Genomic DNA, 19,311 nt, shown 5'->3' on the forward strand with positions numbered 1-19,311 from the left:
AATGCTGCGCAAAACAGCATATTTTGTGCCATGTTCATGGCAATAAATTCTGATTCTGGTCCACGGGAGAGGGAAAGGAAATCCTGGGGTTGTGCACAATGGGAGGAGGGGTAATCGTGGAGGTGCAGTGGGTGGCGAAATTAATTCTGTGGTTGAAGGCTATGGTTGAGGGTAAATCTGGGTGTGTAAACTTTGAGAGATGGGTAATTTTGTTTGTGCAGGTAGATCGGGCAAGAATTGAAGAGAACATTCCTGCAGTACAGGTGATTAGGGAAGAGGTTATCCTGGGGTCATAGATCGGGTATCCCTGGGATGTGTGCAAGGGGAATGGATGTAATTCAATGAGTGTTACGTAAAGTAATAAAACATATTAATTTGGTGCAATGGGAGACAATTGAGCTCCTTGAGTTGTGCCCCTCCCCCCCACTCCTATTCCATAAGATGATGCCTAGTCTGAATACAACATCACCCTCAGATTCTTACTGATTCTAGTATCCATGAATAGATGAGCAGAAAGAGGCAACCTTGGAGATGAAGTCTGCTTATCTCTCACATCTCTTTTAACGTTCTCCTGACACTACCATTAATTCTGCTGTAGACTTGGAGTTTACCGGCATACATTCTGTTCATCTGCATCTCCAATTACAGTTTTGTGCGTGTCACGAATCCTATTGACATAATGCAAGCTGCCTCCATTTTGAACAAACAACAGGATGCTGTAGGAACTCAGCAAGGCCCACAGAATCCATGTATAGAAATGGTCAGTCAACATTCTGAAAAGGGATCTTTAATTGAGCCTCCATTATGAATGCAGTTTAGCTTCTCAGGACCTACTGAGACACAGTGACTGGAACCTAAGTGTAAGTAAGAGATGTGGCTCCAATTGCCAACTTCTCCATTAAAGTGATCAGAATCACTTAAAACTGGCTCAGAATTTTTACTTTGTTTTCGACTGTAGCTGCACACACTATGTCACATGAGCGACCAGGAAACACCAGTAAAATTCCCCACTCAAAGAGATTCAACTATAGTCTCCATTGCCTTTCACAGCATCTGTAAAGAAGGAGCAGAAGAGAAAGAAAGTTAGCAGTTTTTTGAAACAAAAATATTTTCAGGTATTACAGCCACTGAGAGGAATGAAGATGTGAAGAGTTTTGGGAGGGAGAACTTGAAATTTTCCAAGAGGCTAGTGAAGCAAGTGTGTGACTGCAATGAAAACCAAATTCCCCCAGAACACTACCCGAAGAAGGGCAAGTAATGACCAAACTCAATTTTCACGCCATGGTTTTTTTTAAAGATCTATTTGAAAAATTAATATATAGTTTACAAGTAATTATATATGTATATATAATATGCACACACACATATATCCCTTTAAGATAAAAAGAAAACAGGAAGAGTGGCCAGCCCTTTGCTATCAAGAGATGTTAAAGAGCATTCGATCAAAGGAAAATGATATAATGCTGCCAAAAATAGCAGCAAGCCTGAGGCTTTGGAACTTTTCAGAATTCAGCAGAGGGGCAAGGCACTGATAAGGAGAAGGAGAATACAATGTTAGACTCAAGAACATTTTGAAAACAGACAAGACGGTAAAGGCTTTGATTGATGGTTAAGAAGGAAAAGAGTTAGGATTAATCTGTGACTCTTGAAGAACGAGGAAAAATTATATTTAGGTATAAGGAAATGGCAGACAAATCAAAGTTTTTATGTCTTTCTTCCTGTAAAACAAAAGGCATAGAAAAAGCTCCAGAAATAGCAAAGAACTCCTGGGCTTGAGTGAATGAGGAACTCAAAGCCATTGTCATGGAGAAATCAAAGGGATTGAAAGTCAATAAATCCCCAGATCGCAATGACCTATAAACGAAGGCTTTGAAAGAGTTGCTTTGGAGAAAGCAAATGTACTGGTTGTTATGTTCTGAATTCACATGAGTCTGCTGATTAGAAAATATCAAGTATAACTAAACTATTTGAGGAAGAAGGAAGGGAGAAAACAGAGTATGACAAATTGTTTTTAGATATACACACACACACACACACACATCACACACACATATACACACACACACACACACACACACACACACACACACACACACACACACACACCCACCCACACACACACACACACACACACAAGGACAACATCTGAAAACATTTTTAAGTCAGGCAACATTCTTTTTTTCTTTGGCTTGACTTCGCGGACGAAGATTTATGGAGGGGTGTGTTCACGTCTGCTGCAGGCTCGTTGGTGACGGACAAGTCCGATGCGGGACAGGCAGGCACAGTTGCAGCGGTTGCAAGGGAAAATTGGTTGGTTGGGGTTGGGTGTTGGGTTTTTCCTCCTTTGTCTTTTGTCAGTGAGTGGGCTCTGCGGTCTTCTTCAAAGGAGGTTGCTGCCCACCGAACTGTGAGGCGCCAAGATGCACGTTTGGAGGCGATATCAGCCCACTGGCGGTGGTCAATGTGGCAGGCACCAAGAGATTTCTTTAAGCAGTCCTTGAACCTCTTCTTTGGTGCACCTCTGTCTCGGTGGCCAGTGGAGAGCTCGCCATAGAACACGATCTTGGGAAGGTGATGGTCCTCCATTCTGGAGACATGACCCACCCAGCGCAGTTGGGTCTTCAGCAGCATGGATTCGATGCTTGCGGACTCTGCCAGCTCGAGTACTTCGATGTTGGTGATGAAGTCATTCCGATGAATGTTGAGGATGGAACGGAGACAGCGCTGATGGAAGCGTTCTAGGAGCCGTAGGTGATGCCGGTAGAGGCAACATTAGTGGAAAGAGAAACATATTATGACTGGGAAACTGAGGAACTCTGAAGGAGACCCTGTTTCTTGTTCAGATGGTGCCTGACATTCTGAGTGTTTTCAACATTTTCTGTTTATTTCAGCATCCACAGTTGTTTTTTCTTAATTTCCACTACAGACCCATTGGCTTAATGAAAACATCAGCAACAATATTCCAATTCATTTTTAAGGGATAGTTGAGTCAACATGGATTTCTGAGATTGAAATCATATATGACAGATCTATCAAAAGCTTGGAGTTTAGCCAGCAGAAGTGCGGCACGATTGGCTCACCAGTGATCGGGACTGCACCTGGGTTCAAATCCCACACTATCTGTAAGGAGTTTGTACATTCTCCCCATGTCTGCATGAGTTTTCTCCAGGAGCTCCAGTTTCCTCCCACCATTCAAAAACATACTGGGCTGTAGGTTAATGGGGGTGTAAAATGGGTGAAATGGACTCGTAGAGCTGAATTGGCCTGTTACAGTGTTAGATCAGAATCAGGATTTATTGTCATGAACAAGTCATGAAATTTGTTGTTTTGCAGAAGCGTCTTAGTGCAAACATTCATATTATAACCATCTTACAACATGACTATAAAAAATAAAATAAAATAATAATAACAATAATTGTGCATGTTAAGTCAGGCAGTGTCTTTGGTTCATAGGTCATTCAGGAATCTGATGGCAGTGGGGAAGAAGCTGCCCTTGTGCCACTAAGTGCTCAGATTTAGGCTCCTGTACCTTTTCCCCAATGGTAGCAAAGTGAAGAGGGCATGGCTTGGGTGGTGGTGATCTTTGAGGATAGAGGCAGCTTTTTTAAGACACCCCTCATGAAGATGACCTCGATGGATTGAATTCTGGTGCCCTTCCATCTCCAAGGCTGAGTGAACAACCCTCTGGAGTTCATTCTTGTCCTGAGATTTGGCACCTCCATACCAGGCAGTGATGCGACCAGCCAGAATGCTCTCCACAGTACACCGGTAAAAGTTTACGAGAGTCTTCTGTGACATACCAATTCTCCTCAGATTCCTCACAAAGTATAGCCACTGGCGAGCCTTCTTTGTGATTGCATCAATGTGGAGGCTCCAGGACAGATCCTTAGTGATGTTGACACCTCAGGAATTTGAAGTTCTTGACCCTCTCCACTACTGAGCCCTGATGAGGACTGGGTCATTTTCGCCCAACTTCCTCCTGAAGTCCACAATCATCCCCTTGGTTTTGTTGACACTGAGCGCAAGGTTGTTGATGTTACACCATTCAACGAGCTGATCGATCTCCTTCGTTGCTGTTTGTGATTCTGCCGACAACTGTGGTGTCATCTGCAAGTTTGTAGATGGCATTGGAATTGTGCCTGGTCACACAGTCGTGGTTGAATAATGAGTAGAACAGTGGGCGAAGCATGAATCCTTGGGGTGCACCTGCTTGTTAATCAGTGAGAAGGAGACATTGTTTCCAATAGATACTGACTGTGGTCTTCCAAAGAGAAAGTCAAGGAGCCAGTTGCAGAGTGGGGTACAGAGGCCTAGAGTTTGTAGCTTCTTGACCAGCACTGAGGGAATAATGGTATTGAAGGCCAAGCTGTAGTCTATAAAGAACAGCTGTATGTATGAATTGTTGTTTTCAAGGTGATCCAAAGCTGAGTGGAGACCCAGTGATATTGCATCTGCCATGGAGCGATTGTGAGTATTGGTGAATTGCAGTGGGTCCGGATTTTTACATAGGTACATGTTAATTCCGGCCATGACCAGCCTCTCAAAGCATTTCATCACAGTAGAAGTTAGTGGTACCGGGCAGAAGTTGTTAAGGCAGCCCACGCTACTCTTCTTGGTGCCAGGCTGACTGATGCCTTTTTGAAGCTGGTGGGAACCTCTGACGGCAGCAATGGGTGGGTAAAAATATCTGTGAACACTCCAGTTAATTGGAAGGTAAATGCCTAATATTAAAAAAAGTTGAGAAAATGACGTGATGCAGTATATTTGGACCTTCAAAGGGCTTTCAATAATGAGCTATGTAAGAGATGTTGAAACAAAATTAGAGTGATTGGTATTGAGAATAATATTAGTGTGGATTAAGGATTGGCTTACAGACAAAAAATAAAAATTTTCTCGTTGGAAGGTTAAACTCAGTGCTTGAATCCTCGCTGTTCACCAACTGTATCAATTATTTGGTTGAAGGGATCATGTGTGATGTACCCAAGTTTGTTATAAAGCTCGGTAATCCTTTGGAGTGTGAGGAGGTTGCAAATACTTCAGGAAGGTACAGATAGCTCATCAGGTGAAGATGTGGCAGATGAAATATAATGTGGAAAATAAGCTATCATACACTTTGGTAGAAAAAAGATGCAGGATATTTTATAAATGCCTGATTAAAAAGAACGGGTGTTCAAATAGGACAAGGTGTACTTGTACATTTATTATTGAATATTAGTATTAAGATAAAGCAAGGAAACAGAAGGCAAGTGATATAATAGCTTCTATTGCAAGAGTATTTGAATACAAGAACAGAGACAATGTGCTCCAATTATATATGGCATTAGTGACACAACAGCCAGAATACTGCATACAAGTCTGGCCCCCCTACCCAAGAAGGATATCGTTGGGGGACTGTAGCAAAAGTTTATCAGATTGATTCTTAGGATGACAGGTTTGCTGCATAGAGAGAGTTTAAAAAGCCTGTCCCATGAATTTTAAAGAATGAAAATTGATCTTATTGAAACATGTAAGTTTCTTCCAATGCCTGATAGGGATGAAAATAATGTATCCCTCTCCATGGTGTCCAAATCCAATGTCATAACCTCAAAATATGAGGTCAGACATTCAAGGCAGATGGGAAACCTTTGAAACTCTTGATCCAAGAGGGCTGTGTAAGCTCGATAGAAATTGTTAGATTTTTAGATATAATGCAAATCAAGCGATATGGAGTTATGACAAAGGTAAAAGATTTGCAGTAAAAGATTAGGTAAAATCATTTTCAGTGGGGTCATAGGCACAATCTTGCTTCCAGCTTCCAATTCTTTCATGTCATCCAGAGACAAATTTGATAAATAACTCTTTGGAAAAGGGTTAAAAGATATCAGGGGAGTTAATGTGCTTTATTGGACCACCAAAGTTACAGTGTTTTAACTCCATCCAATTTAATTACATTGCTCTATGGCTCCAAATTGTAATGAAGAAGCATACACGCTGCAATGCAGGCTCCTGGCATTCTACAGCTTTCTCAATTGGAAGGGAGAATAACCGACTAAGACTTGGCCCCATGAAAAATCTCCTTCCAGAGACGGAGTTTGCTCAGAGAGATGATCAATGAACAGATGGTTTGTGGTGAAAGGGTTGCCATGGAGAGCTGCAAACAGAACAGCTGTGGATCTGGCAGATATAAAACACAGGGGTCTTAAAGAAGCACTTTCCCTGATCTGACAAAGTGTGAGGTTTTAGATCATCTTCACAGCTCTGTAGGCTGCTGAACCATGTCCTACCCAGATATTTGTGTCTACACTAGTACATGCAATGACTGACACAGGCCAACCTGACTTTGTGCCATTCTCCATTTCTAGTGGCTCTTTTCTACCCTTCCACTATTCAATAAAATAGAAGGAACTTCTACAAAAAAAAGCATCCATTGTTGCGTATGATAAGTAAAAAGGCAGCAACAGGTAAGACAAGCCTCTAAAACAGTGTTCATGAAAGCAATAAGTGGCTATAGTACTGGCAGTGTCTGGAAAAGAGGATTTCACAGAATGTTCCCGTAAAATGATATCTCTGTCATGCTGCTTGATATTGAGTATGCTTCATAAGTTACGTAAGTGGAAGCTGCATGAATTTGCTCATGTTATCTTTAAGCCATCCATATTTTCATGCTATGCTTTGCAAGCTTTGTCTAGTGGTATTTTGATCAGTTCTCAGATAAAAACAGAACAAGACAAACATGAGAACACAACACCATCACATTTGGCACAACCCTCCTGAGAATTGTGTACCATAGTTTTCAGGCCAGAATTACATCCTTGCGGCAGGCACATGGTTTACCCTGTCTACAATTCTGAGACTATTGTCTGCTCTTGGTGACAAAATAGCCACAAATAAAATCCTACTGCCTTCAGATGATTCTGTTGTCAAGTGCAAAGCAGCTTTTATATTCCATTTGAGTGGTTTCTAGTGCTGCAGCAGCTTTTAAACAGATTTTTACAGGTAACTTGCATGGCTGCAGAATCTACAACACAAAACTGTCTCGGAGCACAATTAGAATAAATACTACTGTCAGCTTTCTCAGTGACAGAGAGATTAACAAGGAGCAGTACTTGTATTTTTTATATTCTGTTATTCTATGCATGAGGTATTGCAGTTCTCAGAATTATTGATGTTGGCCTAACGTCAGGACAACATCTTAATAACAGTATCCTGCATTATATTTTGCTCGTCACAGGCTTTAATGGAAAATCGATTGTGCTTGCTTTATAAACCAGAGTTTATACATTTCATTGCAAAATTATTTGTTTCACTATTCTTAGCAAAGAAAATTTATCCAGCTATCTACTTTGTGTTTAAAGCATGCAGTTACATTTTGAAAACTTCTGTTGCACCAAACTTATTATATTCCCCAATTTATACTGTCAGTCTTTTCAAAATGCTTTTAAGTTTTTGCAGATCTTTGCCATAACGATCACTGAGCTGGGCTTCTGAATGTAGCGATAACTCACTGACATAACTTTAAAATGTGCACTATCCCTTTTTGTGAAGAAAGAAAGGAATATAATTGTGTCTGAATTTTATGGAAGTGCTGACAGACCAGTCTGCCAAATTCCTGAAATATTACTTTGGTACCGCCTCCATTTGTGCCCCAGACCTGACATAATTGCAACAGGGCTCTTAAGAATAATATTAAATTATTGCTCAGAAGGATTTATATACAATTTAGTGCACTGTGCTTCTCTAAAACAGCAACTCTTATTAGCACAAGGCCACGTGCACTAAATGGTTGAATCTGGCATATTCTGAACTATTTATGTTCTATGATGAAGTAAATGCTTAATTAACTGTTGTATAGTATGTTATTTATAGTCGTTGTGGAAAACTATTTGGAAATAGCTGTTTTGATAAAAGCTGTCTGGTTATATACTTCAATAAAAATAAGCCTCAGGCCACATCTGAAAGTTCCTCGGCCTCTCTCCCTAAACACTATTGCACAACTATCACTGTATTAAAATCAAGATGCAGAGTACCAGATCAAACTGCAATGCACTGTTTTCCTAACCAAGCTTGGTTAAGGCCCCCAAGATATTACGTTTTAGTTCACCAATGTCGGAGCTCAAAAGGCTTTTATGGTAGCCTGTGTACCTTTCTTGATTCAGAGGTAATTCAAAATGTTATTGTCTTCTTTCATTCAATATTCAGAAAAGTCTATTATATGCATCCAATTCTTTCTGTCTCTAATGTCACATTTCCCCATGGTGTAAATTTTCCAGCTTCCATTTAACTCTTTCCAGGACTTCCAAACCATCATTTGTTAGGTCACTGTCAGAACCCTCCACTTGCAAGATATAGACTTTTTTTATTTGTAAGCTGTAGGATGTGGTTATTACCAGCAAAGACAATATTTATTGCCCATTGCCAATTACACCTGAACGAAGGGCACAGTTAAGATGCAACCACATTGATGGGCCTGAAGTCACATATAGAACAGACTAGTTAAGGCAAATAAGTCTCCTGGCCCAGAGAGAAAGCACCTTCGGTTTCTGAAGGAGGTGTCTGTAGAGATTATGGAGGCTTTGCTAATTATTTATCAAGAATCATTGGAATTTGGAATGGTTCCATTGGACCGGAGGATCACAAGTGTCATATTGCTGTTGAAGAAGGGAGTGAGGCAGCAGAAAAGAAATTATAGACCTATTCGTCTGACGTTGGAGGCGATTGTCAAGGATGAGGTTATGGATTATCTGGAGGTGCATGAAAAGATAGGCCCAAGTCAGCATGCTTCTCTTAAAGGAAAATCATGCCTGACAAACCTACTGCAATTTGGTGAAGAGATGACAAATAGGATCGACAGGGAAGACTCAGTGAATATTGTGTTTGGTATTTCAAAAGCCCTTCGACAAGGTGTCACGCATGAAGCTGCTAAACAAGATGAGGGCACATGGAATTACAGGAAGGATACTAGCATGTGCAGGGCATTGGCTGATCAGCAGGAAACACAGAGTGGGAATAAAGGGATCCTATTCTGGTTGGGTACTGGTTACTGTAGTGCTCCACAGTGGTTGATGTTGGGAGCGCTTCTTTTTATCCTGTATGTAAATTATTTGGATGATGGAATAGATAGCTTTGTGGCAAAATTTGCATGTGACCCCAAAATAGGTGGTAGGGTGGGTGGTGCTGAGGATATGGAAAGGCTGCAGAGAGGTGGAGAGATTAGGCAAAGAGATGGCAGATTAAATACAATGTTGGAAAGTATACAATCGTACACTTTGGTAGTAGAAATAGATGGGCAGACTATTATTAAGATGGAGAGAAAATTCAAAATTTGGAGGTGCAAGATGACTTGGGAGTCCTCATACAGGATACTCTAAAGGCTAACCTCCAGGTTGAGTCAGTGATGAAGAAAGCAAGTGCAATGTTGGCATTCATTTAGAAAGGAATAGCGTATAAGAACAGTGATGTAATGTTGCGACTCCATAGGGAACGGTTGAGACCTCACTTGGAGCCCTGTGTACAGTTTTGGGCACCTTTTTTGAGAAAAGGTGCGCTGTCATTCGAGAGGGTTCTAAGGAGATTAATGAGAATTATTCAAGGAATGAGAGTCATCATATGAGGAATGTTTATCGGCTCTTGGACTGTACTTGTTGGAGTACCAAAAAAATAAAGGGGGTCCTCATTAGAAAGATTTCAAATGGTGAAAGGCCTGTACAGAGTAAATGCAACAAGGTTGTTTCCCATAGTAGGGGAGTCTAGGACAAGAGGGCACAACTTCAGGTTAAAAGGGCATCAACAGAGATGTGGAGAAATTTATTTAGGGTGAGTTTTGAAAGTCTGTGGAATATGTTGTGGAAGAGAGGTTGTTAGGTGTATTTAAGGCAGAGATTGACAGCTATTTGATTAGTCAGGGCATCAAGGGTTGCAGGGAGAAGGCCGTGGAATGGGGTTGAATGGGAAGATGGATCAGCTCATGATAGAATGGTGAAACAGACTCGATGGGCTAATTGGCCTACTTCTACTCCTATCTCTTGTGATCTTGTGATGATATATTTCCATTCCTTAAAAACACAAGTGAACACCACAGGTTTTTAAAACATTTTTGTGATTGTAAATGAAATCAGCTTTCTTTTAAATTACAGGTTTATAAATCTTCGAATCCAAATTCCACAGATCTTATGGTGAATTAGAACTCCCATCACTGGATCAATGGTTCTGAAGTTTGGATTCCAGTCCAAATAAAAACCATCATGCCCCCCCACCCCGAAAGTTAGTCACCACCTAAATACTTGCTCACTGAATAGCAGCATCTCTCTCTTTCCCCCACTTCCATGCCAACATGCCTGTCCATGACCAAACCAAAGCCACCCGCAAATTGGAGGAGCAGTCTTGGCACTCTCCAACCAGATGACATTAACATCAACTTTTCCATTTTTCATCAGAACCCTCACCATCTCTCTCTCTCATCCCCATCCCTCTCTCTCCATTCCTCCTTCTTCCTTGAGAGAGCTATCCCCTCCCTCATCACTTCCCAGCTTTTTTTCTCATCTGCCCTCTCACCCTATGACCTCTTGGCCTGTGCTCCTTCCCCTGTCCACCCCCAACCACCACTTCCCCCGCCTTTTTATTCACGCACCTGCCTACTTTTTGCTCATACCTTAATGAAGGGCTCAGACCTGAAATGTTTGTTACATATCTTTGATACAGAAAGTCAACTGCATGGCCTGGTGATCTTCTCCAGTAGGTTTGTGTATTAAACTCTATCACAGACTTTTTTTTGTTGAACTTAATCTCACTTTTTGCCTTCTTTCTCAGCAGCATTAATATTTGCACCTTAACCTTTCATTTCAAAATTTAACAACATTAGAAGTCTCCTGGAAATTGAAAATGCTCCAGCAGTTTTACCCAAAAGGAGAAACCTCTCCGTTAATTATATTCTGAATTCTGTTATTCTCTCTGTGTGTAATATTTCTAGAGAGAAAGCAAGTCATCCTTGATCCCAAGAGACTGCTGAAGAGAAGAATATTTAGACATGATGTTGGACTTTTCTTTTGAACATAAATGATTCACGCTGTATGAGCCTGTTCATGCAAGGTCAGAATTTTTATTTGCTATTCTAACATGGCAATGTGGTGCACACGAGAAAATACACAATTTAACTAGCACTTTTGGGGGAAAAAAGGAGAAACAACACTTTCCATTGGAGTAAATATACAAAAGTGCTGAAGAAAATCAGCAAGTCCCACAGCGGGACAGGTAACCAGAGGATTCAGATTCAAGGTAATTGCGGAGAAAACCAAGGGGAATTTTGTTTTTAGCATGTAGTAACATGTTATAATCATGAATGCAAATCTTAAAAGGGTGGTGGAACTAGATTTAATTCCAAAATGGAAACAGATAAATGTATTGAAACGAAAAGTGTTCACGACAGTGGGAAAGAACAGAGATGCAACTAATTGCAGAGCTCTTTCAGGCTCAAAGACATTTAGCCAAGGAAAGAATGGAACAAATGAGAAAGATTTCCACTGTTTGTTAGATATGGAAAAAATGTTAATTTGAGCATAAAGAATACATTTAGAATTTCAGTATTACTAGGAAAAAGTAGAAATCTACACCCATAGAGGCTCAACAAACTTGCAGTAATATTGGCCCTCAATTGACAGACCAGCAGGAAGTCTTTACTACCAGGCTGCCTATTCCTTTGAGAAATTTCTGACCCAAATCAACAATACTAAAGCACTGATATGTTAGGTGAAATTTTTCATTATTCAATAAATATTGATTAGCTAAGTTGCATGGCAACAATTTCAGAACAAAATAGTTGCAGTTAGAGAGCTGGGGGCTCAATTTTACTGGCAAATGTTATTAGCAAAGATTCAGCCTTGAGCTAAGCAATCATATCAGTACATTATTGGGGCCTTGCACATCAAGAATGCATCAAGTTAAATCCCCCTCACACCACCAACATCCCCAGTCAATTAAAACGCAAGCATCCAGTGAAAAGTATGAAGAAATAAGGCCATGGAATGTTTACATTCTCATTGTTTAGAAGATTAATTGTATCACCAAATGCTATGATTAAATTAAACCTGTACCACATTAAATCAGATTCCATTGCATTACAACCATTCTATTTTATCAGCATTGAGTTATTATTCATGACACAAACCCAAAACCAATAAATATCTCGTGTGATATTACATCACTATGACTTTCCTTTGGAATCTTTCATCGACAGAAACAAAAAGATATTCCAATCAAAGGTGCAGAAGGCTTGTGATGTCAGGAGCCAATTCCTACCAGAGATACTGAAAATGAGTGGGACAGTGATATGATTTGTCCCACTCATTTTCAGATTCAGATTTACTGTACATATATGACATCACATACTACCCTGATATTCTTTTTCCTGTGGGCGAGGCAGAATTATCACTTATTAGGATTGCAAAAAAACTGTACTCAACGTACACATGTAAACAAATAATGAAATGTAAACAATTGATTGCCTGTGGGTCAAGCAGAATTGCCTTATTGGTAGTGCAATAAAAAAACTTTATACATGCAAACAAATAAACAACTGACTGCAATTCAGAGAGGAAATATAGAAAAAAACAAACAATAAAGTTCAAAAGTAAGAGTCCTTAAATGAGTACCTGATTGAGTTTGTTGTTGGGGAGACTGATATTGGTGGGATAGCAGCTACTCCTGAACATGATGGTGAGTCTTGTGTCAACAATACCACTTTCCTGATGGGAGCAGCAAGAGGTGGGTGGTGTGGATCCTCAATGATTGCTGCTGCTCTCCAATGGCAGCATTCCCTGTAGATGTTCTCGATAGTGGGGATTCCATCACTTAGAATCAAATCCATATGTTTTTACATCTCACTTGTATGCATCTTTATAATGAAGCTTCAACATCTTTTTGTTCTTGACCTCTCCAATAGTTCCTATATTGTATCATCCTTGGGCATATGACATCTTCCAATCCATCACAATGCCCTAAATAGTTTTAACATCTTTGAGTGGAGTTAAAGCTTCGTATGTTTGCCTTTCAAATGAAATCTACAATGGTGCCTCTATCCTGCTGTTTGATATTGAATAAGCTGTATAAGCAGCAAAATTGGAAGCAGTCTGTGTTTGCTCTTGTTGTCTTTAGACTCCATATTTTCTTACAAGCTTTGAGAGCATTTTTAACTTCATGGTGAGCTTGGAGTTGTTCCATGCTCTTTTCATTCATCTACTAAAGCTCATAGAAGCTTTCCTGATGCTCACACAGAGTTCTTCTTCCAGTAAAGAACTGCTCATAATTGGCTCCAATTGAAAATCAATAAGATTTGAAGGAGTGATGGTAAAATAACTACAAATCATTCTGAAATGAATAAGACTTTTAAGGAATTTTACTCTACACCTAGAATTCAATAATTATATTACTTCTATGTCAGATCTGTTAGGAGAAATGCACAAGTTCGGAAGCACCTATTTCTCAAGCAATCTGGTAAAGCCCGAGGGCCAGATGGCTACCCTGTTGAATTCTGTAAATCTTTTTCCAAATGGCTTGTACCTCACTTAAGCTGTGCTGGATGTTGGCTTTTCGTCAGACTGGCGTGGAAAGTGAGTTTTAAGAAAATAAAGGTTGCCCACCCTGCTCTAATCCCTCACCCAGAGAGAGAGAGAGAACTGGTGTTTCATTGTGATCACTTTTCACAAACAATGGTCTAGCATAACATTGCCATCCTCTGTTTGATTGTTGCTGATTTAAATATAATACAAAATGAGGTGAGTTGCACTTAAGATAACCCTGTACAGGCAGAATCATTGTTATAAGAAAGTAGAGCAGAAGACTTGGGCAAGCAGTGCTATACCACAGTAGAACATAGAACAATATGACATAGTAAAGGTCCTTCAGCCCTCGATGCTGAGCTGACCCATATATTCCAACTTTTAAAAAAGTACTAAACCCTCCCTATCCCATAACCCTCCATTTTCATTTTATCCATATGTCTGTGTTAGAGCCTCTTAAATGCCCCCAATGCTTCAGCCAATCCCAGGCAAGGCATTCCAGGCACCACAACTCTGTGACAAAAAATTTACCCCCTGATGTCTCCCCTAAACTTTGTACATATGTCCTCTGGTGTTTGATAATCCTGCCCTGGGAAACAGGTGCTGGCTGTCCATCCTATCTACGCCTCTCATAATCTTGTAGGCCTCTATCAAGTCTCCTCTCATCCTTCTAAGCTCCAAAGTGAAAAAACCCAGCTCTGCTCACCTTGCTTCATAAGTCTTGTTTTCCAATCCAGGAAACATCCTGGTAAATCTTCTCTGCACTCTTTCCATAGATTCCTTCCTATAATGAAATGAACACAATACACTAAGTGTGGTCTCACCAGAAATTTGTAGAGTTGTTACATGACCTCTCTACTCCTGAATTCAATCCCCCTATTAACAAATCCCAGCCTCCCATAGGCCTTCTTAGCTATCCTTTCAGCCTGTGCTGCGTTCGTGAGGGATGTATGGATTTCGAGTAGATTGTACTTCCCCACATGCTCATAGATCCTATCCTTAAGAATCCTTTCCAATAGTTTGCACACCAATGATGTAAGTGGTCTATAATTCCCAGGATTCTCCCTATTACCATTTTTAAACAAAGGGACTACATTTACTATTCTCCAATCGTCTAGCTCCTCCCCTGCAGCCAAAGAGGATTTAAAGATCATAGCTACTGCCCCAGCTGTCTCTTCCCTCACTTCCAACTGCATCCTGGGGTATATCGCATTCAGCCCCAGGTATTTATCAATCAATGTTTTTAAGGAGATCCAACACTTCCACTTCCTTAATTGCCACATTGTCCATCACACAGCCCAGTTCAATTTCAACCTCACCATGCTCAAGGTTCTTTTCTCTTGTGAAGACTGGCACAAAGTATTCATTTAGGACCTCGCCAACCTCCAGGAACACATTACCTCCCTTATTCTTTAGTGGCCCCACCTTTATTCTCATCATCCTTCTGTTCTTCACATACACATAGAATGCCTTGGGGTTCTCCTTAATTCTAGATGCCAAGGTCTTCTCATGCCCCCTTAAAGCTCTCCTAAGTCCTTCCTGGCTACCATGTACTTCTCATGAGCCCTTCCTGTTTCAGTCTTCCTCTTGGCTAGTTGACTGACCTGTTCCATAAGCCACGGTTCCCTTTTCCAACCATCCTTTCCTTGTCCCAGTGGGGCAAACCTATCCTGAACCCAGTACAAGTGGTCCCTAAACTTCCTCCACATTATTTCTGTGCTTTCACCCTTAAATATCGTTTCCAATTTATTCTTGCTAATTCCTGCCTTATACCTTCAAAATTAGCCCTTCCCAGTTAAGCACTTTCCAAATTCAACTGTTTAGATCCTTTTCCATAGCTATGTTAAAGCTAAAGGAGGTGTAGTCACTCTCACCAAAATGCTCCCCCACCGAGAAGGCCTGTACCTGACCAGATTCATTCCCCAGAACTAGATCCAGTATGGCCTCTCCTCCAGTTGGCCAGTCCACATACTGTGTCATGGATCCTTCTTGAACACACAGGCAGTAGGTGTATGTCAATATTTGGGAAGTTGCAATCACCCATAACTACAACCCTGTATTTCCTGCACCATTCCAAAATCTGCCTGCTAATCTGCTCCTCAGTAATCCAAGGGCTATTTGGGGGCCTAGAGACCACTCCCAGCACAGTGATAGCACCCCTCCTATTTCTGACTTCCACCCACACTGACTCAGTGAACACTCCCTCTGCAGTGTCCTCCCTTTCAATAGCTGTGATACTATCCCTGGCCAGTTATGCTACACCCCCCTCCACACTTTTTGGCCTCCAATCCTACTCTTTTTAAACACCTAATCCTTCCCTTCCTCCAACCAATTTTCAGTAACAGCCACAACATCATTATTCCGCATACTGATCCATACTCTAAGTTCATCCACTTTTTTCTTAATATTCCTAGCGTTGAAATAGACACTTTTCAACCCCTCTAACTGGTTACATTTATGTTTTGTTCCCTGTCTGTTCTTCCTCACCAACTCAGAGTACATAACATCATGTTTTTTGTCCTTCTACCCTAATCTCTGCCCTCACATTTTGGTTCCCACACCCCTGCCAAACTATTTGAAATCCTCCCCAACAGCTCTAGCAAACCTGCCCAGCAGGATATTGGTGCCTTTGAAGTTCAGGTGCAGCCCGTCCTTTCTGTACAGGTCACACCTTCCCCAGAAGATATCCCAATCATCCACAAATCTGAACCTCTGCCCCTGCCACCAACTCTTCAGCTATGCAATCATCTGCCACAACTTCCTGTTCCTGCCCTCTCTGACACGTAGCACAGGTTGCAATCCTGAGTTTACCACCATTGAGGTCCTGCTTTTTAACTTCTCTCCTAACTCCCTATATTCCCCCCTCAGAACCTCATCCCTACTCCTATCTATGTCTTGGGTCCCCACATAAACCATAACATCTGGCTGCTTGCCCTCTCCCTCCAGAATGCTATGAGGTCAATCAGAGACGTCTCTGACCCTGGCATCAGGGAGGCAACATACCATCTGGAAGTCTTGATCTTGTCCACAGAACATCCTATCCGCTTGTCTAACCAATCAGTCCCCAGTCACCATTGTTCTCCTCTTCCCCCCCACCTCCTTTCTGAGCCGGGGGGTGGGGGCGGCAGCTTCTGGGCTGGAGATGTTACCTCCTCGACTAACTGCTGGTGTCTTTGTGACACATGCCATATTCATTCAGATGCCTTGCCATTCGGCATGGCAAATCATGTGTCTCCAACCACCATGATCTCTGACCTTCCGAATTGTTGTTGTTCCTTGCCCTGTTTTCGTTTGGTGAAGGCGTGTTGGTCAGTGTACTGTGCAATGAACAAAACACACAGAAGCTGTGAGTGAGTTAAACCAACCAATGGACTTTACTGGAACTTTCCAAGAGCTTATCAGCAACACTCCCATGATCCCTTTTGGCCCTTCCCACTGGGACCATTGTGATGTCAGCCCAGTGCGAGCCTGCACCTCTGAGACCCGGTTTGCTTGTGGATCAGTGCAGCTCACCATAGGCTCCTTCTTTGATCTGAGACTGTAGTCGATGTTGAGTTCATAATTATATATGGGAAAAGTACTGAAGTGGTTTTCCGATGCCTTCTTCAGTTGCAGTGTCAATACTGGGCAGGAAACCCTGGCCATTGATCAACAGATTCATCTGCCGAGCATTTTTTGTTTTATAATCATAAATTCCAATTTGTTAAATCTGCTTGCTAAAACCATCCACCATCTGCAATCAATGGCTTCATGTGACCCTGATTGGGAGGCTAAACAGGTCCTACACCTTGCCCAAGGGTGATGGACAGAATGACATCTCCTTTTGCTGAGCAATTCTGATTTTGTCTTCAGAGACAGATATCACAAGGTCCTCAGCCTTTGCAGGGATTCTCATAGGCATAGTTGAGTTCTCCTTCTCAAAATGGGCATAGAAGGTATTCAGTTCATTGATAATGAAACATTACAGCCATCTATGGTGTTTGCCCTAACTTTGTAAGTTGTAATGGCCTGCACTCCCTGGCATAGCTGGCGTGTATCTGTCTCTATCTCTAGCTTCTCCGGAGGCCTGGCATTCAACTGCACAGTTATGGATGGAAAAGTGTGCTCAGTCAGGGAAAGTTTTCTAACCTATGACATTACGGAGGCTAAATCATTTGAAATAGTCAAAAAGTGAATAAATATATTGAAAGGTCAGGGAATTGAGGGTCATGAGGAAGCGGCAAGGAAGTAGAGTTGAGGCCTACCCATCACCATTCTGAATGGGAAGCCAGTCTTAAAGGGCTGAGTCACATACTCGTGCTCCTATTTTCATGTATTCTTGATCATTTGCAGGTAGGGCCTCTTAGGCAGGATGACTTATCTTGCCATACTATCTACCCTTCATTTTCAAAATACCATATAATTATGCCTGTATCATGGGTGCACCAAGAGTGACAGTGCCAGAATAGTTGGCACAAATTCTGGTGAAAAACAAAGTGCTATTGGGAAAGAAACAAAAAGGGCAGGAAGAAATATTCTCATTTAACTGCTGCAATTCTCACTGGAGAACACCCTGAAAACAGTTCGACAAGCAGCACCAGTTCAGCCCTGGGTGACTTTTCAAATGCCTGACAGAGTATTGGTTGCTATGTTTAAAACTCAGGAAATTGAGTGAACATCAAAATGATATCATTGGGGCCTCAATGCAACATTATTAATTGCAAACTGGTGGACATGTCTGGAGTTGGTGCAAAATCTGACTGGAAAATTTGATGGGAAAACAAATGAGCAAAAGTCTGATGTAATGGATCTTAGCTCATTATTTAATACCTGTTAACTGATTAGAAAGTCAAGTCCATGAGTCAGGCTTTTAAAATGCTGAGAAGAAATGGATGCCGTCGATACAATTTGATTATTTAACTTGGACTGAGAATGTAGAACGAGAAGGCAAGTTTAAAACTAACAAGCCCCAAGTAACTCTTGAGACTGGGTGGATTTTCACTTTCTCATCAGTTAAATGATTTGTGAAACAGGCATCCAGATAATTCAGAGCTATGTTGATTAATCTTTAAGGAACTAGTTGGTTATTTGATTCAGAGCAGAATTCAGGGCTATATCATGGATATGAATGAAGGATATTTGGAGCATGATGGTTTCTGACCTCCAGGGAATTTAAAATGGCACAATTAACAAAAGCAGCTGTTCCAGGAGATAGGTATGTGGTTAGGCATGTACTCACCTTCTGAGGAAAGGAGGGAAAATTTATAGCATCTTTTCTTGCATGATAAACTGGAGTGGGTAGAGTCAGTGATCAAGTAATTCAAGTGAGGTCGGGTCATCGCTGCTGTTTTATGTTCTTTGTTTTGCAACAGTTCAGTTAAGAAGAGCCACAAACCAACATTCAACTAATTTCCAAAATCCACAATTTATTATTAGCTGATTTGTCTTACTAGCAGTTCATGTGGCCATAGTTTGTGGCTTTGTTAGAAGCTTAAATAATTGCCTTGCATAAGCTGCATAATGGATAGATTAATAGACTGAATAGGTAGGTACGTTGAAAGGTTTCTGCTGTCTGGCCCTTTTTACAGTGCTTCAGAAGTTCTCAGACATTAATCCTGCTGGGGTTACTGGAAGGCCTATGATTAGGTATAACTTCCAAGCTATACAGATAGATGGTAGTGGTTGCAGGTATAATTTCAATGAAACATGGGAATTATGTCATTTCACAAAGTAGAAGCCTCACACGTAGTTTAAATGGGGAGCAACAGTGGTATGGGAAGCTCAATGCTATTTTCACTTTCCT

At 41.2% G+C, this 19,311-nt stretch overlaps 1 protein-coding gene across 3 annotated transcripts in view; it reads right to left on the reverse strand.

The window, feature by feature from the left end:
• The window catches only part of trps1 (trichorhinophalangeal syndrome I), a 519,916-nt gene that overhangs the window by 349,424 nt on the left and 151,181 nt on the right, over nucleotides 1-19,311 (reverse strand). The window contains exons 2-3 of one of the 3 annotated variants that reach the window (XM_069920540.1): nucleotides 16,679-16,846; nucleotides 14,236-14,313 (exon numbers count right to left, since the gene is read on the reverse strand). In XM_069920540.1, the coding sequence (XP_069776641.1) occupies nucleotides 14,236-14,313; nucleotides 16,679-16,724 (124 nt within the window). In that variant the 5' untranslated portion in view covers nucleotides 16,725-16,846. Of the gene's footprint in view, nucleotides 1-14,235; nucleotides 14,314-16,532; nucleotides 16,946-19,311 lie in introns of those variants that run through there. The other 2 variants (XM_069920539.1, XM_069920541.1) reach the window with 2 other exon arrangements.

Source organism: Narcine bancroftii, chromosome 2 (genome assembly GCF_036971445.1).
Source record: "Narcine bancroftii isolate sNarBan1 chromosome 2, sNarBan1.hap1, whole genome shotgun sequence".
Classification (NCBI taxonomy): domain Eukaryota; kingdom Metazoa; phylum Chordata; class Chondrichthyes; order Torpediniformes; family Narcinidae; genus Narcine; species Narcine bancroftii.